Consider the following 27,894-nt stretch of genomic DNA (forward strand, 5'->3'; position numbering starts at 1 on the left):
TATCTTTTCTTATTTCTATGTATTTGTCAGAATTTGGATGTTTTATATTAATTCTGAAATTAAGCAGTTCAGTTACTAAATGGCAACAGCTAGGGGGAACATAGTACAGTTAAACCAACCTCTATAGTTTTTGAATGAAGAGGAAGCCAGTCTGACTGACTTCAAGGCCCTTTAATTAAATCTGCCATTTTGTATGCTTTATTCAAAATATATTACCCCATTCTGAAAGGCCATTGTTAAGAGAGTGATATATTTTCCAAGAGCCTGGGTTTTTATATTTTTGGTTTTACAACTCCGATGTGAATTACAGGTGTGTAGAACTATCTCCTCTGCCATCTTAATTCCCACTTAATAGCAGCAGACTTTGTGCCATGTGAATCCATCATCTTCCCGGCTTGATTTATTTTAATTAGTCATGGACATTTCAGCATGCAGTAAGAAAGAACTTAAGTGAATCAAGTTATGTATTTTATTTAGCAGTCTATTCTCCTAAGCATGTCTGTTAAGGGGTGATATAATTTCAAAATTCTTGGAAAATTGTTTTATAAATTTTATAAAATTTTCATTGAATATTTTTTTCACAGGTTTCTAAAGGTGTGTGGATCTGAATTATTACGCCTTGAGTTATCTTGCAGCCACTTTCTTAATGAAACTTGCTTGGAGGTTATTTCTGAAATGTGCCCAAATCTACAAGACTTAAATCTCTCATCCTGTGATAAACTGCCGCCTCAGGCCTTCGGTCACATTGCCAAGTTACGCGGCCTTAAGCGGCTCATTCTCTATCGTACAAAAGTAGAGGTAAGAATAACTCATTTGTGTTCTTAATGAAGCATCCAGTTGCATATTTAGTTGTCTTCAATTATTCATGTGGTTTCTCACTTTTAAAGCAAAGGTTAGGATGTCATCTGGATACTCTAGAATCATTAGAGCTTAGTTAGTCACTTCAAAGTTATAATATATTGTTACTTTAAATTATAAACTTTTAAATGTTACCAATGTGATGCTTCTCATGATCCCAGGGAACGAAATGAGTAGGGGTGGGGGAGTGAGTGAAGGGAATGATTTAGAGCAAGGGGCTGGCAAGTGCTATGCAGGAGGACTTTTACTTGCAGTTGTAGGAAGCAAAATGCATAGTATTAGAAGTAGCCATAGGGGTAAAATTAATGGCACTGTAGATCCCAAATCTCATGTTAGTAAAACAGTATCTTGTCATATATATGCTTGCTTTCTTCACATACATTTGTAGGGCACCTTTCCAGGTCAGTGCATGCTAGTTTCTGACTTTCCATTAATTGTACACTGTGTGTTGTACTATAGTTTACTAACCATTCTCCAAATCATCAAAATTTTATTTTTCTTGGCATGTCCATGTTATAAAATGTCAACTAGTAACAGCCTATATATGGTTTCCATCTTCTTGCTGTCGTCACTATGGGATGCTGATATTTCTGGATTAAAAGACAGATAGAAAGATCCCGTAATAAACAGCGACTTTGTTTACTTGTTCCTTCTCATTCAGACATGTAGGCCTGCTTTTGGTTCTTTGAGCATTCTTTCTTAATCCCAACACAGGGCTTTGTTCATCTCTTTATTCCCAACATACTACATTTCTTAATAATTAGCAGAGTCATAGTTCATTTACATTTTTTAAGATGGCTTCTTGAACACTGACTAGAATGAAACCTCTTTTCTGTTTGCATCTCTTGTATTACCCAGTTTTATTTCCTTTTTCATATCCCTGCAATGCTCTAGTATGATTGTTATTTTCCTGTTTGTATTCTGTCTCTTCACATTAGGATACATAATTTTATAGGTGGTGGTGAATAATGCCCTTCTTTTTCATTGCATTGTTTCTGGGTTCTAGAACAGAATTTGGTCAAGATTGACCATAAGCAATTGTCTACTAAATGAGTGTATAAACAAACCCAGAACATTTCTTGAACTGGTAATCCCCACTGTAGTGGACCTTTACGTGTCTTGAATGTTACTTGGTCCAGGGTATTCAGCATCTAAGATAAAAATACAGATCTCACTGGGTCATTATGAGTACTAAATTATGTGTAATGTATTTATGCGTTCCTAGAGAATATAAGCAATTATTCAAGGTCATGTAGCATTATCAGAGGAGTTTGTAGTGTAATGTTTTACTGTAAAGGAAAGGCTTCCTCGCTATTCTGCTCAATAGCTTCTTGTGTGTCTATATACTTATGTATATGCACTTATCAGGGGTTTCGCTGAGACGACCTTCTATTCTGTGTTGCTCCTCTGATAGAGCTTCCCATCTGCTCACAGAGGTCTTGTTTCGTCTAAAGATACGTTGTTGTTCTCCTCACCTAGCTCCTGAGTAGTTCTGGCTCCACTTATGTGTTGCATGTTACACTTTCAGGTGCTAGTTTTCCCTTTCATGTAACTTTCACTGGTTATTTTTAATATAGAAGGAAATTTGGATCTTTAGATGTATTTTTCTCATATGTGTCCCTCTTACTGATTCATTTACAACTTTTGGACTTTATTATCTTATAGTTACATAATCAGGAAATTAATACTTTTTCTAGTATTTGAAGTATTGCTTACTAGGTAGAATTTTGTAAATGTAGAATCCTAGAGTTTTGACAGATTTCTCAGTGTTTTTCCTAATGCAATGGGAATCTCTAACTTTTCTCTTTTTAATCACATACCAAATATTTGACTGGACCTATCATTAGGTTCCATGTGACTTAAACAGACAACATCTCATACAGAAGGTGGTTTTGATTTGATCATCCTTATTTTAATTAAGAATGTTATATGGAAATATAGTAAAATTTTGGGCCTCAGTTAACAGAGTCCCTACATTGCTGGGTAATCCCTTTGTGGTTTGTTGTTCATGTTTGGGTCTGGGTATTGAGCCCAGAGCCTTGGATATGCAAAACATTTCCTCTACCACAGAGCTGTGCTTCCTGCTGCCTCCATAAGTGTTAAAGTTAGTGCATAGCTAGGTTGGTTTCCTAGAATTTTAGAACTATATTGCATGGCTATGGATGCAGTTGATCACTTCCTAATTGTATGTCTTGAGGTTATTATCTTCCAGTTCTTCTCTTTTATAAACTAGAGACATACACCATCTTGAAAGGCTGTGAGGATTGAATGTTTTATTTAGTGCATGTAAGCATTTGCTACAGAGCTAGCTTCACAGTAAGGTCTATACTTATAGATGTTGGTTATGTATATTGTCTTCAGCGAGATCAGTTATGATCTTTTCATTCTTAATCAGGCTTGGGCTATCTCAGTTTAGTAAAGTATTTAGGAAGTTGTTTCTTTGATTTGAATAAATGTGAATAATCAGAATGCACTTTAGAAACTATGTAGGCTTATGCCGTTTTTAATAACACATCCGAGTGGACACTTGATTTCATAGCAGATGTGGAGTATAGCTTCCCCCGTAATTTATAGACATTGAACGTGTGGATAGGAGCTCTGATCAAATGCAGTTGGGATCAGTTTGGTGCAGATTGTTGAGCTGGAATGTAAGAGGTGATCTGGGATCATAGGAAAGAGGCTATTCCAGTTATGATCCTGCCAGTGGTAGCCTTTGTGATCTAGGCTAAGTCATTCACCCACCCTGAGACTTTTATCTGTAAAATGAGAAGACTGTGAAGTATCATATGAAGTATCATGTGAAGTATAGCCAATGTTTCAGTTGTCTGTGGAAAACGAGCCATCCATTATGTGGCTGTAAAATTTTTAACTGTCAAAAATTTTTGTCTACTGTCTTAAATAGGATTATCTATTCTGAAATGCCATGGTTTGTTATATCTACTGTATATAATATTTGCATGCAACTTGTTGGTATGTATGTTTTATGCTATTGTGCTTGATAATTATATTTTATGTGACTGTATAGTTTAGATTAATAAACTATAGTTATTTTAAAAGACTTAAGCAAATCTGTACTTTATTGGTCAGTGTACTGTATAGCTTGAAACCTCCTGAATGAGATAATGCCTTTTGTTTGTTTGTTTGTTTGTTTATATTTTCAGTGCCTTGCTTTTTAAAAACTTTTTACTTAAAATTTTTGGATTAGACAACTTTGTAATTCATTCGCATTGATCTTGGAAAGATTATCTGCCTGATGATATGAGGAAATCAATAAGTAATAATAATTGCATAGTTATAGTGTTATTTTACTACACATTTCATTTATTATGAGCTTCCATGCTGGTTTCATAATATTTATATTTTATTGTTCCTACTCTGACTTCCTTAAGTTTATAATTCATTCATGTAAATGTTTTAAAGGACAAAACAATTATCAGTTACCAGACTTTCTTTTACATTTTGTGAATTTCTTTCTTATTTGCCCACCTTTCAACTTTGTAACAAGATTGCCTTTTTACTGAACAGAATTATAGCCCTTGATATCCATTTCCTTCCTTCCTTCCTTCCTTCCTTCCTTCCTTCCTTCCTTCCTTCCTTCCTTCCTTCCTTCCTTCCTTCCATCCTTTTTCTCTTTCTTTCTCTTTCTTCTTCTTCCCCTACCTCCTCCTCTTAGTCTTTCCCACTCATCTCTCCCCACAGGCCTCCAGAGATTTCAACCAAACATGACATATCAAGAAATAGTAAGACTATGCAAATACCCTCATAAAAAGGCTGGACAAGGCAACCCAGTAGGAGGGAAAGGGTTCCAAAAGTAGGCAAACAAGTCACGGGAAGCCCCCATTCCCACCTTCACAACCATAACATATATGCAGAGGACATCTGTCTGACCCATACAGGCTCTGTCAGTTCAGTCTCTGTGAACCTTTATGGGTCCTGGTTCATTCATTCTTTGGGCTGATTTCTTGTGATGTCTTGGTCCTTCTAATACCTCCGTTTTCATTTCTTTGATTATTTGACTTTAAGAAGAATTACAATATATTTAACTATTAAAGATGTCTTGAAAATGAAAATAAGGTAAAACCAAACTTGCAGGACATCTTACATTGGTGATGATTTGTGGAAATAAACTTTTGAAATGTTATTTTTTCATACAACCTAATTGTAAATATATTATTAGTCAATGGCTTTCTTAAATTTACTTCAAGAGACCGATGGACTATGGTTATGTTTTGTAAAGTGATGTAAGGGATTGAGATCTCCTATCATAAGAGTAGACACACACATACACACACGGGGGGGGGGGGGAGGTCTTGATAGTACCAGTTCTAGCTTTCTCCACTCGCTTAAACTTTGATGTAAACCTATTCACTGTGTGTATATATTATATGTATATATTATATAAAATTTAGATGGTACTTCATCTTACCTCTTACCTACTTTTTGGCAATTTGTCTGCTAAATTAACAATTTTTAATGTTTGATATATATATATATATATATATATATATATATATATATATATATGGTTTACTTTTTTCTTTTTAAAGATTTGTTATACAATATTCTGTCTGCATGTTTGCCTGCATGCCACAAGAGGGCATCAGAGTGTGGCCTTATTAAGTAAAGCATTTGTCACTTCCTCCCTTCTACTCCTACATCCTTTGAATGACCTGATGTTTAATGGTATTGGTGAATGATTAATGGTATTGGTGAATGGCTAATGGTGTTGGTGAATGGCTAATGGTGTTGGTGAAAGGCTAGTGGTGTTGGTTGATGGTTAATGGTGTTGGTGAATGGTTAATGGTGTTGGTGAATGGCCAATGGTGTTGGTGAATGGAAATGAGCAGATAAAGATGGCAGTAAGGGGACTGACCTCTCTTAGCTCTCTGCAAAATCAGCAGCAGCATGTTCTAATGTTTGGATCTGATTTTAAATGTACCTCATTGCCTTGAAGATATATATATGAGGGGAAAAAAGGATGAAACTGAGCTTTTTAGAGAAACTGTTTTGTTTTTAAAGTGCCATCAATTTCACAGTGCCTTGTTTAATATCTTAATTTTCACTATGAAGCCCAGGCTGTTCTTGAACCCCTGGGCTCTAGCTGTCTTTTTGTCTCCATCATCTGAGTGACTGGGACTACAGGTATATTCACTATGCCACCTCAACCTTTACACTTGAAATAAAAAATAAGAAAATATCAATGTTACAGGGTATTGACTCTGTTGTGGATTATTGATGCTACATATCAAATTATGATACAATAAAGTTATATTTTATATTCCTATATAATTCATAGTAGTAAATATAGTATACTTGTGTAGTTTTGTAAAACTTAAGTCTGTGTTTATAACAAACAAAGACTTAAAGGGATTTGAAGACATGTTTTAGTTGTAAAGTTTGATAAATTTTGGAATATATCCTGTTTGCTTTGCCAGACACTCTATTGATATTTACCTCTGACCATTCCAGCGAGAGTAGGCAGTGTTTCTATTTCACAGATTTATTAAAATTTCAGAAGATATGGCCCAGAACAGTTTTCACATTCATATTTGAATCTGTGTCTGCTCTCCATGGTTGTATAGTTAAATTTGTAAAAATACATAAGATCATAGAAAAATTGCTCTAAAAACCTGGTGGCTTCTGTTGAAAACAACAAAATCTCTTTTCCACATATTTCTGTTCTGATTTGTGCATCAGGAGTGTCTTGCAGATAAGTCCCGTGCATTTCCCAGAGCAGTCTGAGCTACTGTGAACAGTCTGAGCCTGTTTACACTTTGGAGAATGGAATGGCAGATAGCTCAGTAAGGATGCCATCCTGTCGCTTAGCAGCAGGCGAGAAAACCAAGAGTGTTTTTAAAAGTTGGAGTTTTAAATGGAACACCTGCATCCAGTTTTGATTGCCTCACTTCAAGAATGATAGAGCATAAATTGAAAGAATCTGAGGAAGTGAAAAAACTGATTATAGGTTTTGTAGGGGACTAGTATATGTCAGTAATCCACAAGTATAGTTCAGCAGCTGTTTACCGGCCTGCTAGGCTGTGTCAACAGTTTCTAGAACCCCTTGCCTACATCTTGATGAACTAGCATGCAACAAAAGTAGTTGATCTTTCCTTCTGTTGGTGAACAGTGTACCTCTCTTCTTTTTTATGTGCCTCTTTAATCTGCAAAGTAAAACTTCATACCAGCCTATTGATGAAAGTTTTTTCACAAGAGGCATTAATTGTCTATCGAAAGCAGTATGTTTTCGTTTGGTACCATGAATTCATTTTCTGACACGTAGATATGGTGGCCTTCTTACTGCTTTTTTATCTGATTTTTTAAAAAGCCTTTAATTCCAGCACTCGGGAGGCAGAGACAGGATGATCTCTGAGTTTGAGGTCAGCCTGGTCTTCAAGAGCTGTAGGTTCCAAGACAGGCTATGTAGAAATCCTGTCTCAAAAAACTAAAACAAAACAAAACAAAACAAAAACAACAATAACAAAATATCCCTACCATATTCTGTGCCGGTAGGCACAGTGCAACTAGCAAACAGACGCAGTAAGGGACTAGCCTTTTGTCACCCATTTGAGGTGGCATTCTTTGGGAAGATTAGGGTGGAATGTGAGAACTTAAATCCTGGTCCCACTTCCAATTTACTCTGTTGCTATGATGAAACACTGGCCAAAAGCAACTTGGGAAGGAAAGGGTTTGTTTGGCTTACACATCCCATTCACAGTCCTTCATTGAGAGAAGCCAGGGCAGGAACCCAGAAACAGGAACTGACACAGAATCCATAGAACAAAGTTGTTTACTGCCATGGCTCACTCAGTTTGCTTTCTTTTTTTTTTCCAGTTTATTTATTTTTTATTAAAAATTGCCATCTCCTCCCCTCCTCCTCCCCCTTCCCTCCCCTCCCCTCCACCCACACCCCCACTCCCTCCTTCTTGAGGCCAAACAGCCATCAGGGTTCTCTACACTATGTTGAGTCCAAGGTCTTCCCAACTCCCTCCAGGTCCAGGAAGGTGAGCAACCAAACTGACAAGGCTCACACCGAGCCCGTCCATGTCGTAGAGACCAAGCCCATCGCCATTGTCCTTGGCTCCTCGGTCAGCCTCCACCATCAGCCACCCTCAGAGAGTCCGATTTGGTCGCATGTTCCATCAGTCCCATTCCAAGTGGACTTGGTGGTCTCCCATTAGTTCTGTCCTGCCGTCTCAGTGGGTGAACATGGGATGTACTCACTCATAATTGGGTTCTAGCCATAAATAAAGGACATCGAGCCTATAATTCGTAAAAATCCTAGAGAAGCTATATAAGAAGGTGAACCCAAAGAAAAACATATAGTTATCCTCCTGGATACTGGAAGTAGACAAGATTGCCGGAGAAAAAATGGGAACATAGGGGTGGGGTGGGATGGGGGGAGGGGGGATGGGGCGAGAAAAGTGTGAAGTGTAGAATGGGAAGAGCTTGGGGGAATAGGATGGTTGGGATATAGGAAGGGTGGATATGGGAACAAGGAATTATATATCTTACTTAATGGAGCCATTCTAGGGTCGGCAGAGGCTCGACTCTAGAGGGGTTCCCAGGTGTCCAGGAAGACGCCCCCAGCTAGGTCAGTTTGCTTTCTTATAACCCATGACCACACACTGGGCTTGTCCTTCCCACATCAGTCGTGAAAATGTCCCAGACTTGTCCACAGGCTAGTCTTTTAGGGGCAGTTCCTCAATTGAGGCTCCCTGTTCCCAGGTGACTCTAGTTGGTGTCAAGTTGACAATAAACTAAAGAATACATGATAAACAGCCATTTTATAGTCCTTGACATGTGTCTCCAGACCAGATTATATCTGTATGCTCCTCTCCTGATTGACCTGGTCGACCTCTTGAAGGAGACACTGAGGCTTTTGGTGGCATTAGTTTTGTGTTTCTTAAGTGAGAAGGTTGTTGTGGTCAGGGTCACAGGGCCTACTTGGTCACTACAGTGAAAAAGGAGGTTATCCCTTGGTTATAGCCACATTGACAATAGTCATGATAATGACCAGAAGACAGGTATGAGAAATTTCCAAAAATTTGGCCAGGAAAGGACACTATTGATTAGCTCATTGTGGTGGTTAATTGTGAATTTGACAGATCTAGATTCACCTGGAAGATGATAGTCTAGAGGCGGCTGTGGGGGATTAGCTCAGGTCATTAATTGAGGTGGGAAGAGCCACCCACTGCAGGTGGTGCCATTCCCTGAACTAAAGTGGAGAAAAAGAACTGAGCAGAGCAGCATTCATCCTCTGCTTCCTGATTGTGGATTTTTTTTAACCAGCTGTTTCTACTTCTTGCTGCCTTGACTTACCTGCTGTCTTAGGGCTTCTGTTCTGTTCACAGTGACCGAGAGAAGGAGTTTATTTCAGCTTACACTTTCAGGTGACAGTCCATCACTGAGGGGAATCAGGACCTGGACTCAAGCAGGCCAGGAATCTGGAAGAACTGCAGCAGAAAGCGTGGAGGAACTCCGTTTGCCCCTCGTGGCTGCTAAGCCTGTTTTCTTAGACAGCTCAGGACCACTTGCTCAGAGGGCACCATCCACAGTGATCTGGGCCCTCCCACATAAACCATCAATCAAGAAAATGTCCCACAAGCCTGTCCACAGGCCAGTCTAGTGGGGGAATTGTCTCAACTGTGATTCCCTCTTCTCAAATGACTCTGACTTGTGTCAGTTAACAAACAATTAACCAGGGCCCCAGCCTGGCAGATTCAGTCCTTGAACTGAGAGTCAGAAACAAAACTTTCTCCATTAAGTTACTTTTATCATAGTAACCGAAAAAGAAATTAAAATACCCATTCTATCATTGGTATGTCTTTAGGGTAAATAAATGATAAGATTTGTTTGATGAGGATGGAAGGACATTGAGAGTTAAGTGAATTAAAGTTCTTAAGACTCCATAAAAGAGGTTGGTGTCTTTATTGGTGCATATGGTTGTATAAAACAATGGATTATGACATTTTATGCATGCATGTTTTGTACTCTGAAAAATGCCATTGCTCCATTACCCTTTCTTGTCCACTGGTCCCTTTCTCATAGTTCATCTTCTACTTTAATGTCGATTTTTTAAAACCTAGATTATGGATATGAGAGAACAGGTCTTTCTGAGTCTAAGTTATAACCATAATTTCTAGTTCTATCCATGTCCGTGCAAATTTTACTCTTCTTTATGGTTGAATAATACTATATTATAAATATGTACCATATTTCCTTTTTCCCTTCAGCTTGTGGTGATTATCCTGGCAGATTTCATAACTTGGCCCTTGTGGCATATTATCTGTCACGCAGCACCCATTAGTTGCCTTTACCTGAGCTATTCATGTGGTAGATGTGAGGCCTTATGAGACTTTTCTCCAACCTGGCTAGTATGTCAATGATTGGTGTCATTATATTATATAGGTCTTATTTAGTTGACCATATTGGTGAGATTTCATGACTGAAGCTTTCTTACCAAATATCGAAGATACTACATCACAGCAGACAGTTGGGCCTCTAGCGCTTCGATCTTTCTGTCCCCTCTTCCATGATATTCACTGAGCCTTAGGTGAAGGAGTTGTGTTGTAGATGTAGCAGTTGGAGTTGTGTACCAACAGTCAGTTGTCTGCATTTTAACCATTGTTGATTTCTGTCGTGGTCCCCATCTGCTGCAAAATGAGGGAGGAGAACTCCTTTTAATTTTGAGTGTAAGTATTTGAAATGCAGTTAGGAAATATACTGGTTTAAGAAGGTGACCAACACTGCTAGGTTCTTTTCTGTGATCTCACCAGTCACAGGTAGTTGGCTAGGTTTCCAATGCTGTTTTGTGACATCTTAACAAAGAGGAAAGAACTACTTTCAGGAGATAAAGAAAGTCTTTAGCCTATCTTAGTTGGGCCTCATTTCGATGGATAGTGTCAAACAACGTGTGTTTCAGATTCCTCTTTTAAGTTTCTGTGACAGCCTAACCCTTATCCTTTGATAAAAACATGACTTATGTTTTCAGTAAGGATATTAACAAACCTATTTGGCAGCTGACCATATCATTTTTACTGCAATTTTCCAATTTTTTTCCATGTGTGTTGTAAATAAATTGATCAGTTTACTCATCTATAAGGAAAGATAAGTTCAAGTATTTATAGCGAGCCGGGCGGTGGTGGCGCACGCCTTTAATCCCAGCACTCGGGAGGCAGAGGCAGGCGGATCTCTGTGAGTTCGAGACCAGCCTGGTCTACAAGAGCTAGTTCCAGGACAGGCTCCAAAGCCACAGAGAAACCCTGTCTCGAAAAACAAAAACAAAACAAAACAAAAAAAAAAGTATTTATAGCGAGTATATGGTGTTAGTATACCATGGTAAGATAAGTCCAGATGGGAGAGGGTTGAGCAAGACAGAGGTGTAAATGTGTAATCCTAGATTGTGCTTCTTTATAGATACAGGCTATTGGAATGTGGCAGGCATCTTAACTTTGTACTGAAATTGAAACCTAAAGCTAAAATTCTAAGTCTCTGGTTTAGAGAGACTAAAGTTACAGTACCTGTAGTTAGGTTTAGAGAACATTCCTTTTCCCCATCAAAGGTCTGAGTAAGATTTGTTCATATCATTTATGATCTTTGACCCTTTTAAGCAGAAGCCTAACTTTTTCACCACAGTATTGATTGATCTTAAAATTCAATTTGTAAAAGACAGTATTTTCAAGTTGTGATTATGTTGCATATCTGAAGTCTATAAAGAGAATAATTTATAGTAGATAGCTTATGGGAAATCTATTAAATAAATTTAAATAATCTAGAATAATGATTACTTCTGTGTATAGATAGTTTGAAGTACTCAAAATAGTTCTTAAGAGACTTCAAGTTTTCCCTTCTTCAGATTTAGTGATTTGGCACTCAAAGATTAAAAAAAATGTTCATAGAAATTCACATGTATGCCTGTATTTTAAGCTAAGTGACTGTGTTCTTAGGATTTCGCCAAAAATATCTACATGTACATTTATGAATTTTTATTTGGTTAATATACTTCAATAAAATCCAAATTTATTACTTGTAGATATTGCCCTGAAGTGTTTGGAAGATATTATTATCAGTGAAATAACTTTTTTGTGATCATGAGTGTCAGTAGTCCATATTTTAGGTTCTGTCTGTAATATATAAAATTGGTTTTTTGGGTTTTTTTTTTTTTTTTTTTTTTGGTTTTTTGAGACAGGGTTTCCCTGTAGTTTCTAGAGCCTGTCCTGAAACTAGCTCTTGTAGACCAGGCTGGCCTCAAACTCAGAGATCTCCCTACATCTGCCTCCCGAGTGCTGGGATTAAAGGCGTGCGCCACCACCGCCCGGCTTATAAAATTGTTAAATGCCCCTTTTCAATATGCTTTCTAGGAATCATGTTTTAGAGTAGAGAATATTGATTTGTAATCCTGTCTTGCAATATTGTGTGTATAATTGGAGGTTTCATTTGTTATTACAAATAAGTAACAATTAATTTTTAACAGCAAGCTAAAAAAGGGGGGTGCCAACTAGTTATAACAGTTATAAGCCTGTGCTACCATATGTAAGAAACCAAGTGTACCAAACACATTGATTATGAAATGTGCATAATATCCTTAGGTAACTCTACTTATCCATAAATCTAGACTTTCTTAAAGTTATCCAAGTATAAATGTCATAACTTCAAGTGTTTTTGCTCAGCACTCTAGAAGTCTAGAGGGTGAGAAGTGACAAAGTGTATAGGTGGCATCTTAAAAAAACTATCAGTGAAGATTTGAATTTATGCCTTCTTTTACCTATTAATAAATTACCTTGTAACAGAAAAGTGTTAGCATTAGTCCTCTGTAACCACATGAGACTTCATATTGACTTAAACCAAAATTTCATGTCTGTTCTCTGTTCTTTGACCTGTCAACACTCTTCTTGAAGTTGTGTGTTTTCTACATCTCACCACTTGGGGGCCCCACTGAGAACATTGCTAGGAAAACTGCTAAAGAAACAAAGAGGGGGTGGCAGTGGGCAGAGGCTAGAGAGGAGCCTTCACCCTGCTGCGAGAGCTGGAATGTGCGATTTTGGTTTGATTTCTTCACAGTCTGGCGCTTCCGCCCTATGGGCAGACATTTGGGGATTTTTGCCTGGTGCTTTTCGCTTTTCTCTCTATTTCCAACCTTTTACAGTACATTGCCATTGACTGCTTTACTTTGTAGCTTACCAACAGTCATGTGATCTACATGAATATTTGATTACATATTTGTTCTTATAATATGGTACTAGGTTATGAAACTGTATTGATAGACTTGTTGATTTATTACCAATACTGGTCCATTAGATTCTGAAGCTGCAGAATAGGTTAGGTAGATTTTTAGGTAGAGTGTAGATGAATTCTGTCTTTTCTGAACTTATATTCTACTAGACAGCATTACTTTCCTAGAGTCTGGCTTGATCATTATGCAGAAAACATGGTTCCAATCACTTCTTAGCATATTCCTTCTCAAAGCAATTTGACTCAGACATGAAAATGATAAACTCATTTAAAAGTGAATATGCTGCCTTGCATTCTTAAAGCTACTATTTAAATTATTTAAAATTATATGTGCTTCTATTGAGTTAAATTATACTAAAGGGTACTTAGAGCCTTAAAAGGAGTTTTGTAAAACTTTTTACTGTTGAGTATCTTTTCTGTTTGTTTTCATTTTGTTTTGTTGTGTCAGGGTTTTTGTTTGCTTCTTTGTTTTCTGAGACAGGGTTTCACTGTATAGCCCTGGCTGTCTTAGATCTCACTCTGTATACCAGGTTAGCCTCAAACTCACAGAGGTCTGCCTCCACCTGCCTTTGCTTCCCAAGTTCTGGAGTTAAAGGCATGCTACCACCACCTGGCAAATGTCTCTTTTTAATAGTATACTTTATGCCGTTTTGATTCACCTGTTGGTATGCTGTAGATATATAGAAATGTTAGATACTTGCTATGGTAGAATTGTTTTGAGTGGGCAAATATTTTGGATCCTATAGGCTCTAAATATTTAGATCATACACACTTAACTATATTGCTGAGTGAGAGAACAGCTGTAGTCAATGCTGAAAAGATTCCTTTAGAACTTCATTTACAAGAATGGGTAGCAAAGTGTATTTTGCCTGTGAGTTGTAGCTTGCCAACTCTTACTCTAAACTGCTGAGGCTTTCAAAATCGAACCATCTTCTATATAAAGAATCAGTTCTTCTCTTTGCTTTGACGTTAGTAGTAATTCCTTCATTCTAGATATGAATGCCATAGACAGAGACTGTTCTGCGCCTGTCCTGTGAGGAAAGTTTACTAGGGGTAGCGAGACTGCAGTCTCCTAACCTAGGATTGGCTCGTCACTCCTCAGCCTGGCTGGAGAGGACCCTGAACGTAGGGTCTTTTGTGTGTGCTCACTCCGCCCTTACATTCCAGCCTTTGGTTTATCTTTAGCTCCTTGTTAAGTCCTCGCAGCATCCGTCTTTGCCATCCTCCTCATCCTTCTGCACCGCAGTCTTCCTTTGATCTCACATCTTTTCAGCAAAGGTGAATGAGATCCTTAAACATGAGGCTTCTTTTGTTCTGTGATAGTTCCCCTTTAAAGTGAGAATAAAAATGATAGTTTTCTTTACTATTCATAACTTTTGTAATTTCCAATTTAACATGAAGACTTTAAATTTTTGTGCAATATTTGCCAAAATATTCAGATATAACTCCCTTTTCTATATTTTAAAGTTAGTGCAGACACTCAGGTCTAAATGGGGTGTCTCCATCAATTCCATCCCCTCAGAGCTCAGGAAACCTCTGGAAAGTAGAGTCTGAAAGAGTGTAAAGGCCAGAGGGAATGGAGGACACCAAGAATGCAAGGCCTCTGAGTCATGTGAGCAAAGCTCTTATGAACGCAAAGAGACCGAAGCAGCATACACAGGGCCTCTGTGTGTGTGTGTGTGTGTGTCATGGCATTCAGTTTAATGTTTTTATGGGACTCCTGAGTGTGATTCTTGTGCCGTCTCTTGAATTCCTTTCCGTCTGCTGCTTGTCTTGTCCATCGATGATGTGGAATTTTTTTTCTTACTATGATTTGTTATTTTTTTAAAAATGAATGAAAACCTAGCTACTAGGGTAAAGGTTAACAACTGAACTGTCATTTATACCTTCTGGGAAAGGGAAAATCAGATTTCGTCAATAGAAGGACAGTGGGGATAGCAACCACACCAGGCAGGCCTCATGTTCAGGAGTCGTTGGCCAACAAAAAGTGGACTCCACAGAGCTATGTGTGTGCCTGCTTTTATCTGATTACAGTTTGGTGGTTTCTTGTTTTGTTGGTTTTTTGGGGGAGGGGTGTGGTTTTATTTTGTTTTTTGTTGTTTTGGGGAGATTATGATTTGGGCGTTTTGTCGTTTTTTGAGAAAGAACTTAAAGTTGAGTGAGTATGGAGTGGGAGAAGATATAGAAGGGTTTGGGGGTGGAAAGAATATGATAAGACTATTTAAATTTAAAAATTGTTTTAAATACTAAGAATATAATTTAAAAGGAAAAAGTTTGTTCAGAGGAAAGAACGTTTTGAGATGTTTTCTAGACTCTTAGTTGAACTCTTAGTTCAAAAGTGATTTGGGCAGGAAGAAGAGGTATCAAGAGTACTTACCACTCTGGAGAGGGCCTGGGATTTGATGGCTCACAAGCCTCTGCAAAGCAAGTTCCAGGAGATCCAGTGCCCTCTTCTGACCTCCACAAACAGCAGGCACACATGTAGTGAACATACATACATACATGCAAGTAAACATTCATACACATAAAATAAAAATAAATAATAAATTGTTTTTTTAATGAGTTGGGAAGATATATTTTGGAGCCTGTACCTTAAAGTTACAGTCTTTTCGTGGAACATCAACCCTAAACAGGGTTGAAAGATTGGAAGACTTCGGTGAAACAGTGTCTTCTGGTCATGACTGAACCTTTGTATCCATGAACTCAGTCGATGTGGTTCCTGCACAAGACTGGTACCAGAGCAAGAAGACAGCTAGTTCATCAGTGTAGATGGGGAGGACTCAGTCTCACCCATCAGTGTGGATGGGGAGGACTCAGTCTCACCTCACTAGTGTGGATGGGGAGGACTCAGTCGCACCTCATCAGTGTGGACGGGGAGGACACACAGTCTCACCTCATCATCATGGACGGGGAGGATTCAGTCTCACCGCTGACTGAGGCACTATTAGCAGTTGATAACTGCTGTGGGAGGGTCAGTTTTCTTTGAGTATTTGGCCCTGGTATGTTCCAGTGGCTGTCCCTGTACTCGTGCACATCCTACAGGCAGCTAATTTGATTTAGTAGATTAAAAATTAGAACTTAAAGTTGGGAGTGGGGATGAAGTGGGGAGGTCTTGAAGAAGACAGAAAGAGGAGCAGGGGTGGGAATGATCAATATATACTGTGTACATGTATGAAATTTTTCATAGAATAAAAACATACCTTAAAAATTATAGTCTTTAAAGTAGATACCCAGTGATGGATATGCTTCCTCTAAGGCATAGCCTAGACAAGTTCAAAAGCTTTATCTCAAACTATTCCAAGAGAACATTACTGTCCCAGCCTGGGGCTGGGTAGCAGGTCTGAGTGATGTTGGTTTTCCTGGCTACTCTGGGCCAGGCTATTGAATGAGAGAAAGAAAGAATCTGGCCCCATGCGTGTATACCAAAAAGGGCCTTGCATCTTGGTCATGTGTTATGGTCAGAACTGAGCTAAGTTTCTTTGTAGTTCTGCAGTATCCCCATGTCTCCTGCAGAGTGGGGCCTTCTTACAAGTCCTGGTCCTGGAAGGATGCTGTCAAGACACCACCCTAAGAAGTAGGAAGTGGGGTTTGGGCTTGGGCGTGAGGTTCCAAGAAGTAAATAAAAAGAGCTATTGAAAACAAGCAAAGCTGGGTGTGGTGGTGCATAGTGCTAGCACTGGGGGCAGAAGCAGGCAGACCTCTCTTTGAGGCTAGCCAGGATTACATAGTTCCAGAAGAGCCAGTGCTATGAAATGAGAACCTGTCTCAAACAAAACTAGAAATGAACAGAATATAAGTAGACTAAACAAAAACATGTACTTGTAAGAAGGAAGTGATTTGAAGTCTAGGAGGTAAATGATACTTATTGGAATTTTAAAGTCAATAAAGGAGATGAATTCCAAACTGGATACAAAGAATAAATTACTGAATTAGCACAGTTTGAAGAGTCTGTTCATTTATAGACACTGAACATCAGGCACTGCTATAAATTTATATAGTTTTAATCGTCAAAGGGAACCTGTTCATTCATTTCATAAATGTTATATTCACTTTGTGTCAATCACTGTATTATTAAACTCATTATATATCAGTTATACCAAAACAACCTACATTTATCATCTCACACAGTTCTATGACTGGGGAATGTGGAGTGTTCCCGCTGGTCGTTTTGGCTCTAAGGAGACTCAAGGAAGGGAGATTGCAGCCACGCTGTCTGCTGGGCTTCTGGGCTCACTCCCTGGGAACTGGCAGAACTCCTCTGCAGACATTGGCTCTCTGTTGTGTTTGGTGGACTCTGCACTTTTGTTCTGTTGAAGCTTTAAACTGAGTAGCTGATACATGAGAGAACAGTCTGCCTTACTCAGCCCGCAGGTTTAAATGTTAATCTTGTCCAGCAAGCCCCACATAGAAACACCCAGCATAGTGCTTGATCAAATAGCTGTGAACTCTGTGGTCCAGGCATCCAGTCACCAGTTATAGTCACTGCACACTCTTAAAAGAGAGTCCCTCCAAAGACAGGAAGTTGGCTCTGTATCTGAAAGGTAGGAGTCTAGATATACATTTTTAAACCACTACAAACATTTGGGAGAGTCTAGTGTTCACTGAACAGAAGTTCCAGAAGAAAGGAAGTAGGAATGTCCAAAGTATTACTGGGAGCGAAAATTACTATAAAGCAAGTTGTTCGTTTTTTTTTAAACGGCTCAGTTATCGTTAGTTGGGTGAAATGGTTAAACTCGAAGTCAACCTGTCTCATATGGCCTGTCTACTATTAAGTCTAAAAATTACTTACAATTGTCTTACAAGTGTTATGTTAGGAACTGGGTATAAAGTCAAAGATAATCTTTTGCTTAGCTTTGAAAAATAGTTAATAGGATAATAGACTGGAGTCTAATATTTTATAATGCCTTTTATAATTAGTATTTTAATCTTGTTTTAAGTGATTCTACATTGTAGGAGGTACTTAATTACCACATTCCTATTGAGAGCTAACTGGGGTTTAGCCAGACCTTCACCCCTCCCTCAACTGATCCTTTTCAATTCCTGAACAGAGGGAAGATGTTGATTGGGGTTTCTGTCCTGCCAGGTTCCCCCAAAGAAATCACACAGAGATCTACATTAAGTATAAACTGATTGGCCCATTAGCTCAGGCTTCTTATTAACTCTTATAGTTTACATTAGCCCATTAGTCTAGTATATGTTAGCCACATGGCTCAGTACCTTTTTCAACAAGGCAGTCACATCTTGCTTCTTCTATGGTTGGGTCAGGGACTTCAGAGGAATGGGCTTTCTCCTTCCCATAATTCTTCTGTTCTTATTGACCTGCCTCTACTTTTTGTCTGGATGTCCTGTCTGTACTTCCTGCCTGGCTACTGGCCAATCAGTGTTTATTTAAAATAAATTTGACAAAATACAGACCATTCTCCCACACCAGGAAGACTTAATAATTTGTTAATATCTTAAATTTGTCACAGAAAAAAATTAGTTTAAATGTTTAGAAAGAAAGATTGTCATGCATATGTTTGAATATTTTTCTTCTAAGAGAAACTAGAACGTCTTTTGCCTTTTTTTTTTTTTACCATTTTCTGTGGTAGACATGTTATGAAATGAGTTGGCACCTTAAATGTATTCTTAGCGGCTGGCAGTATGGCACAGTGGGTAAGAGTGCTTGAAATGCAAGTATGAGGACTCAAACCTCTGTACCCATGTGAAAAGAAAATAATGACTGACATGTGCCTGGATGGAACCCAGCACTGGGGTAGAAAAAGGAGAACCAGGCAGACGAAAGCTCCTGGCCAGATAGTGTACCTGAAACGGTGGGCTCCTGTTCAATGACAGACCCTTTCTCAAATGAATAAGGCGAGAGTGGGGACAGAAGAAAGCAGACATTCTTCTCTGGCCTCAGAATGTACATTGCACGCACGTGCACACACACACACACACACACACACACACACACACACACACACACCCCACACACACACAAAACTGAAAACTGTCTTTTTACTTCTGACTATACAGCAGTCTAGCATGCTTGTGGATGTTTAATGGTCAGACATTTTCACAGCAGAGGATAGGCGGGATTAAATGGCAGGAACATGACTAGAAAGTGCATGTTAGGTATGTTTCCGTCAGCATCTGCTACTGACAGGTGCTCAATGGTTGTTGGTATCCTTGTCAGCAGAGAGAATCCTTTGACATTAAAGTCACCAGCTCAGTCCTGATTTGGGGTGACTCTATTGGCAGCTCCATCAGACTACAGCTGATGGGTGAATGTCAGAGCTGCAGCTGCTCTTCAGGAGTGTCACCAGCCCCCTGTGGGGCGCCTCCTCTCCCTCCCTCCCTCCTCCCTCTGTCACTCTCTTGCTTTTGCCCTATTGCTTTCTTGCTCTAGCTCTCTCTCACTCCTCAAGTGCTTACCTGGGAAATAAACTGCTAGGCCATGGGGAACATAGATGTCTTTAGAGGATGTAAAGCCACACTAAGTGATGTCTTACACGGGGACTGCTAATGATTACCTTGAAACCCAGCCAGTCAATGGTGCGAGCACCTGGGGACTCATTAAATGGCATCTGTGGGCTCTGTAACCTAGGTTTTCATCTGTATTTCAGGAAAGGCAGTGACAGCCTTTAATGTCTAATTGACCTCTTCTCTTTGTTTCACGCTCATTCACTTTCTGCCTTTGCCTCTGATGTGGTCCCCGATGGCAGCAAACAGCACTGCTGAGCATCTTGAACTTCTGTGCAGAGCTCCAGCACCTCAGCCTGGGCAGCTGTGTGATGGTAAGTGCTTGAGTATTCTTCATACCTAATGCCTTGTTACCTTTTCACTACGGGGGTGAGGTTTACCTGGCCCACCCACCACATACATACCCGCATACTTTGTGTCCCACATTCAAACACTTCCCCTCCTCACACTGGAGGGTATGTCTTTAAATCACTCCCTTGGGTGCAAGGAGTGTTGTCTCAGGCTCTTTACCTGTATGGATCCTTTACAAAACTGTTTGACAGGTATCACACCCAGATGTCGGTGGCTTAGTGAGATTTCACAAAACTCAATTTAAATCCTGCGATTAACTCTTAGAAGTTTGATAGATGATAGGTGTGTTGTTTCTGTGAGCTTCTTTACTTCTTTATCAGGCACAATAAAAAGGCTGATGTCCTATATTAGGACTCAGTTGTGTTTTGGTTGGTCTTTTTAAAAATTTACTAGTGTGAATTCAGATGCCTGATTCTTACATTAGAAAACTTCTGAAGGCCTTCAACATATAAACTGTAGCTTTATTTGTCCTGGAAGAGGTAATGAGAAAATGTAAATTCGTTGATCTAAACTATGTAGTTAAATGGCCTATAAATTATTCTGAGACTTAAAGGACAGTCGAACTGTTGGGCTCTGTGTTTCTACATAGGCAGAAAAGGAAGTGAGTCTTCCTGTGGACCAGCCCGTTATTATGTCTTCTGCTGCCTACAATCCCAGACCTGTCCAGCACTGCATCCACTTTCTTTCCGGCATTCAATAAGCTGGCAGTCAGGGAAATCTGGTATCCTAATTGGATACTAATTGGATACTAATTGGACTTCTTTGTCATTTAGCAATTACTTCAAAGATGTCCAAAAATTTGGCAATGGAGTCTAGACAAACCTTTATAATGGTGTATATAAGGTGCTTTCACATCTAGACTCAGTGCCTAGGTCTTATTAAAGTACATATGTGGACCAAAAGAGTCCCAGTTCCCAGAGACAATCTTGGGAACCCAGTAGATTCTCATTCTTCAAGTCAAATTCTTACTTTTGTGAGCCATTTCACAGACTTCTTTGGATCTCTTCTGTTGCTGTTCTAAAGGAACCCAGTGACCCTTGATGACAGTTTCTGGGACAACAGATCAGCTGCTTTGCTCTTTACATATTGCTAGGCTGCCCCACTAAGATGATAAAGACCCTACTTCATTTCACTCTGAGTATTCTAGTCTGTTTGTTATTCCTACCCCTTTCTTAAATTGGAGCATCATTCTCTGGGAAAGCAGGCCTCTGGCCACAGCTTGAGTTAGAATTTTTGTGATTGAGTATATGTATATACATAAATATTTATAGTTAAAATACTGTATTTTAATTCAATGTTTCCCAAAATTGATCTGTGGAAAAATAGCCCTGAAGAATATTGAATTATAAAAGTTTCCATGTGGTTAGAGCAGAGCAGGGATTCCTGATGAAGTTTAGGGAATGACTCTGGTGTCCCTTCCCTTTGGGGTGCTAACGTAGCATTGTTCCCTACAAAGTTTGCCTTTGCTTAACTCCTGCCTTCCAGCCTTCCTCAATATGGAACTCACTTTCCCATACTACATAGATTAGAGCGTAGCACACAGGAGCAGTGGAGCCTGTCAGTAAACAGGCGGTTTTCACAATGAAGTGTGTGGTTACTGTGAGATGCTGCTACACTGGCCCATGCTCCTAACAGCCTAGGCCCTCTTTTAGTTGTTAGCACTCTTTGGTAACTCTGAGTTGTCCTGCAGTTTGTGAGGCGAACAAAACGATTACTTTGAATAGATGATTAGTCCTTTAAAGTTTTGAGGGCTTGTTTTATTTTTAGTTTTATTTATTTTACATATTTATTTCTTTTACATTAGTTTAAATCCCATGGAGCACAGTATCATATGAACTCATGTCCAGCAGCTTTGTCGGGAAGGTTGTTTGCAGAATTTGACAGGAACTGTATTTCTGTTTCTAGATTACTATGGTTTTGCTTGGTTTGCCACCAAGTTTTCTGCTGTATCGTTCTGATGTGCGTAAGCACACCTCTTTCCCAAGAAGAGTTCAGCTCCATTTCAGGCATGAATAGCATCAGCTCTAGGAATTGTTGTCTGCCCCCTTTATCTTTGGAAATGTGCTTATAGCCAGCACCACATAGAAGCCATATTCCCAGCATATCTCCAGAGGCTCCAGGACACCATTCATATCCAGCCAGCTTTACATCTTATAATCTATTATAATAGAAAACAATGCCATGTAGGTAATAAAGCCTCATAGCAATCTGAAGCTTGCTTTATTAGTTTATTTCAATCTTTAATCTTTAAAAATCTTTTGGCAAATTTGTAAGCATACTGATTAAAATTGGGTAAAACCTTCCAATGACTGTTTCTACAAGACTGTTTATTTCTCTTACCTGTAAGTGGAGTGTAGGAAGTAAACAAGCCTGGCTGATTTGCCAGCTTGACTCCTCATTCCTCACAGATCTAGACTTCGCTCTTGAAAACTGCATTGCACATTTGACCTCGGTGTTAGGAATAGGGCTCTGCCCATCCCATTCCCATGCCAAACTGTGAGGAAGGGACAAAGGCACAGTACTCTCCCTTAAGGACTTTTTCTAGAAATATCGTGCCTTTTCAGACTACTTCATACTATCCAGAACTCAATCACATGGCACACTTTGTAGCAGGGGAAGCTAAGAAATACAGTCTATGTTCTGAGTAGTCATGAGCAGGCAGAATTTAGAATAAAAGTAAAAACTCAGTCAATGGATTTCTGTCTACTTTCTACCCAGTGGGTACCAGAAGAGGAACCATGTGTAAAAGAGAACACACGTAATGCTCTGAGAACACTGTATTCATCGGTAGGTTCTACTGCTGTGCTGTCCAGTCTGTTAGCGGATAGCTGATTGGAAATACACTAGTTTCAATTTTTGTATGATACAAGTGTAAGATACCTGCCCAATTTTGAAGGCTTAGTATCAAAAAATTTGAACTGTTGCAATATCTTCATGTTGAATTGTTAGTGTTAGTTATGGCTAAGGAAAATGTATTGTTGAAAATAATGTTGTTTCTTTCTGCTATGGAAAGGATGATTAAAAATAGCCTATGTGCTCTTTGCATTATTTGGTGTTTGTTGGACTAATTTAAAGTTGCCTGGAACCAGCTTGCATTTCCTTAGGTTTCCTGTTGCTTGCCCCTAGTCACATTAGCTGTCTTCTTTCTGATAGTTCCTTGGAGACACCTGACATATCTCTTTAAAATTAGACAATGAAAGCCAGGCACAATTATCCATGCCTATAATCCCAGCGCTTGAGAGACTGAGGCAGGATGATTGGGAGTTCAAGACCAGCCTACTGTAGACAGTGAGACCCTCTGTCTCAATAAATAACTAAATAAAAAAATAGGTGTGCCATACTGAATGAGGTAATCCAGACCCAGAAAGACAAATATAGTAGGTACTTGCTAATAAGTGGCTTCTAGACATAAAGCAAAGAAAAGCCAGCCTAGAGTCCACAACCCCAGAGAACCGAGACAACAAAGAGGACCCTAAGAGAGACATACATGGATGGAGAAAAAGACAAGATCCCCTGAGTAAATTGGGAGCATGGGGGCCATAAGAGGGGAAAAAGGGAGAAGGGAGGAAGGGAAGGGAGCAGAGAAAAATGTATAGCTCAATAAAAACAAAAAAGAAAATAGTTGTATCTAAACACTTTTCAATTATTTCTGTAATTTAGAAAAAGTTGTCATTATTAAGGCAATTCTACCAAAAGCAATCTATAGATTCAATGCAATCCCCATCAAGGTCCCATCAAAATTCTTCACAGATATTGAGAGGACAATAATCAACTTTATATGGAAAAGTTGTCATTATTAAGAATGGATCTTTTGCCATCTCCTTAACCAAAATTTCAGGGGGCCATATGCTTCTCAATACCCCGATGTAGCTATTTTTCAGTAAGTTCAAAATAAAAATATATTGCACACTAGTTAAAAAAAACATAGATTGCTTTCAATTTAACAAAAATGGGCAGTTAGATTGTTATTTTTTCTGCCTTGGGTTTTGTTTTCCTTGTTTGTTTAACGATGCTGTGAAAAGTTTACACCCAGGACTGTTGGAGGATTTCCCCTTTGTGGTCTGCTGGTAGAGACTCATTCTGCATGTGAATGAGTGCCCCAAGGCAGAATCAGCACCATCATATCATGGATGTCAGAAAGGTCGATTCTTCTTTAAAGATACTAATTGGATGTCTGTTGCTGTTGTTGTTGTTGTTTTACTCTTAGGCTCTTTGGGGGACTTACCACCCAGCTTCCACAGAGACATTCCTTCTTATGAATGCCTGGCCTTAGCTTGACTTGTTCCTAACCAGCTTTTCTTAAATTATTCCATCTACCTTTTGCCTGTGAGTTTTTATCTTGCTCTATTCCCTTATATCTTTCTTTACTTCTTAGTCCTCTCTCCTTCTCCTTTTCATGTTCCTCGATCCTCTCTTCCCAGATGTCTCCTCCTATTTATTCTCATTGCTTGCCAACCCTATTTATCCTTTCTCCTGCTAGCTATTGGCCATTCAGCTCTTTATTAGACCATCAGAGGTTTTAGAAAGGCATACTATCACAACTTCACAGAGTTAACAAATGCAGCATAAAAGAATGCAACACATCTTTACATCGTTGAAAAAATGTTCAACAGCAAAAACAAAAGTAATGCATCTTCAACTAATATTCTGCAACAGATGTACTAATTATGCAGGTGAACTCACTTGTAGAGGTGGTGGTGTTCCCCCGACCGGTTTGTTGTGGACTTTGAGTCCCCCAGATGCACTTGCTTAGTTAGACCAGAACCTTAGAGGACACCTGTTGTGTAGTCTTTAGTCCCTACTCAGAAACAGCCCCAGATCTGTTCAGTGTCCTCGTCATCAAGGACCCTGAGATGTCACATTGAACTGTCTCAGTCCGCTCAGGTATGTTTCCTCCTCATTCTCACTTGCCATGGGCATCTCCATCCTCCAAAAGCCAGAAAGGGATTTGCTTGAGTGTCAGTCGTATACCTGTCCTTAACTTGAAATAGTCCCTTTCTTCTCAGTGTATAAAATAAAAATTCAGCTCCTTCATAGCTAAATCTCCAGGCCCTGCTTAACTCTGCTCTCTCCATAGCCTGTCTCTCTCACTGTTCTCATTCAGTCCCAGTGCTGTTCCTTGAATGTGCCTCCTCATCCCTGGAGAACCGTTCCCACCCTCCGCTGATACCCTCTGGGGTTCCTACATCGCTCTGCTTTATTACGTCACACTTGGCATCACTGAATTGTTTCCCCTCATTTATTTGTCTTTCTAAAACTGTAAGCAAAATGTTTCAAGGATGGGGGAAGTTATTCTTGTTCCTAGCATATAGGGTGGTCTATCATAGTGACTGTATATATATGTTTAAAATGAATACATAAATGACCCAAAAGAAAAAGTCATTATAAATACTATTTTGTTTCCTTCTGACTTCTGGTGGTAACTTTGATACCTGATTATAATGAGGTCACATGACCTCCTTGAAAGAAACATTAAAGCATAGAAAGCACAAGGGTAGGAATGTTTAATCCTTGGTTACTAGATGCCTATCCTTTATCATGAGTAAGTACTGGGGACCTCTAGTGATTAGCATACTATAGTCTAAAGCCCTTTTCTGTTGCACGTTCAGTCTATAAATCCTTACTGAGCCCCAAACTACCATCCTACTTATTACTCTCAGCATTTCCACACAGTTTAGAAACTACCAAAGTATACACGTTTGTCAGGGAGAGATGAAGTATCCATCTGCGTGCACTAGTCATATGTAAAGTAGAAGAAACTAGGCCCTGTCAACAGATAGCTGTGACAATGCAAAAATGGTCGGCAGAAAAATACGACTTGTTCATGAGAGACTGAGGACTGCTGTGGAATTTAATTCATTAATATTCTCTCTACTTCTGTTAAATGGGTTTTTAAGTAATTTTTGTCTATATGAGTGTGCACATGTCTGTGAAGAAGCATATGCACATACATGTATACCCTGACAGTCATTGCTTTTTGGTTTTTTCCATTCTTTTTTCTTTTAAATTTTAGTTAACATTTTTTCATTTATTTTACATACCAACCAGTTTTCCCACCCTCCTCTCCTCCCGTCCCCTCCCCTTTCCCATTGTGCCCCCCCATCCACTCTTCTTCCGTCGCCTTCAGAAAGGGGTAGGCCTCCCATGGGCTTGCACAAAAGGTGGCAAATCAAATTGGGGCAGAACTGAGTTCCTCCCCTTAGTCAAGGTAATTCAGCATGGGGTACACGTTACCAAAAGTCAGCTAAGCTCCAGGGAGAGGTTCTGCTCTCACTCTTAGAAGCCTTACTAAGAAACCAAGCTACATGATTGTCACACACAAGTAGAAGGCCTAGATCCGTCCCATGCAGGCTCCCCAACTATTGGTCCAGCATCCATGAGCTCCCATGAGCTCAGGTCAGCTGCCTCTGTGGGTCCCTCCCCCATCATAACCCCCCTGACTCATATAATCCCTCCTCTCTTTCTTCCATAAGACTCTTGTAGCTCAACATAGTGCTTGTCTGTGGATCTCTGCCTCTGCTTCCATCAGTTACTGGATAGAGTATCTCTGATGACAGTTAGGGAAGTCACCAGTCTGCTCACCATAGATCCCTAATTAAGGCACTTTCTCCACTATTACTAGGAGTCTTAATTGTGGTCATCCTTGTGGGTTCTTGGAGTTTTCCCTGGCACCAGGTTTCTCCCTAACCCCAAAAAAGCCCAACCCCAATCAAGACGTCTCTTTTATTACCAGAGGTCATTATTAACCAGAGGTTAATGTGGACATCTTAGTTTATTTTTTTAAATATTTATTTATTTATTATGTATACAATATTCTGTCTGTGTGTGTGTATGCCTGCAGGCCATAAGAGGGCTCCAGACCTCATTACAGATGGTTGTGAGCCACCATGTGATTGCCGGGAACTGAACTCAGGACCTTTAGAAGAGCAGGCAGTGCTCTTAACCGCTGAGCCATTTCTCCAGCCCCTCTTACTTTCTTTTTGAGGCACAGTCTCTCACTAAAGCTAGAGCTCACCTGTTTGGTAAATTACCCAGCCGTCAAGCCCCAGTATCCTCCTATTTCTTCTTTCTCCAGTGTTGTGATTACAAGCGTATACTCCACACCTAGATTTTACATGGTGCTGGGGATCACACTCAGGTCCTCACGATCACATGCCAGGCACTTTATCAGATGAGCCGGCTGCCCAGCTCATAACTCATGCTTTTTGAAGCATTGGGAGATGTGGGATGAGTAACCAAATGTGTATTAGCAAGGACATGGGTGTGTTTACTTGAAAGCAACAATAAGAGATGATTAAGAATGTTCTAAGGAGCTGGCAGTGGTAGCTCATGCCTTTAATCACAGCACTTGGGAGGCAGAGGTAGGCAAATCTCTGAGTTCAAGGCTAGTATGGTTTACAGAATAAGTTTCTTGACAGTCAGTGCTACACAAAGAAACCCTGTCTCGAAAAACCAGAAAAAAGAAGAAGAAAAAGAATGTTTTAAGCTGTTTATATCCCTGCATGTGACATCTAAAGAATTGGAATTGTTTGATTTCCAGATTGAAGATTATGATGTGATAGCCAGCATGATAGGAGCCAAGTGTAAAAACCTCCGGACCCTGGATCTGTGGAGATGCAAGAATTTTACAGAGAACGGGATAGCAGAATTGGCTTCTGGGTGCGTGCTTCTCGAGGAACTGGACCTTGGCTGGTGTCCCACCCTTCAGAGCAGCACTGGGTGCTTCGCCAGACTGGCACGTCAGCTCCCAAACTTGCAGAAACTCTTTCTCACAGCTAACAGGTCTGTGTGTGACACAGACATAGAAGAACTGGCATCTAACTGTACCAGATTACAGCAACTGGACATATTAGGTAAGGGAGCAATATATAAATATTTTTAAGTTTGTATACAAAATGATGAGTTTTGTTATGGAATTTTTATATCCATTCACCAGTTTACTTTATTCTTACTCATTCCCCTCTCCCCAAAGCCCTTCATTACACCATA

At 39.5% G+C, this 27,894-nt stretch overlaps 1 protein-coding gene across 2 annotated transcripts in view; it reads left to right on the forward strand.

Annotated features, from left to right (window-relative positions):
• Positions 1-27,894, forward strand: part of Fbxl4 (F-box and leucine rich repeat protein 4) — a 71,863-nt gene that overhangs the window by 37,622 nt on the left and 6,347 nt on the right. For both annotated transcript variants that reach the window (XM_038347649.1, XM_038347648.1), the window contains exons 6-8: positions 585-798; positions 19,797-19,868; positions 27,446-27,758. In XM_038347649.1, coding sequence (XP_038203577.1) covers positions 585-798; positions 19,797-19,868; positions 27,446-27,758 — 599 coding nt within the window. The remainder of the gene's footprint in view (positions 1-584; positions 799-19,796; positions 19,869-27,445; positions 27,759-27,894) is intronic.

Source organism: Arvicola amphibius, chromosome 11, assembly GCF_903992535.2.
Source record: "Arvicola amphibius chromosome 11, mArvAmp1.2, whole genome shotgun sequence".
Classification (NCBI taxonomy): Eukaryota; Metazoa; Chordata; class Mammalia; order Rodentia; family Cricetidae; genus Arvicola; species Arvicola amphibius.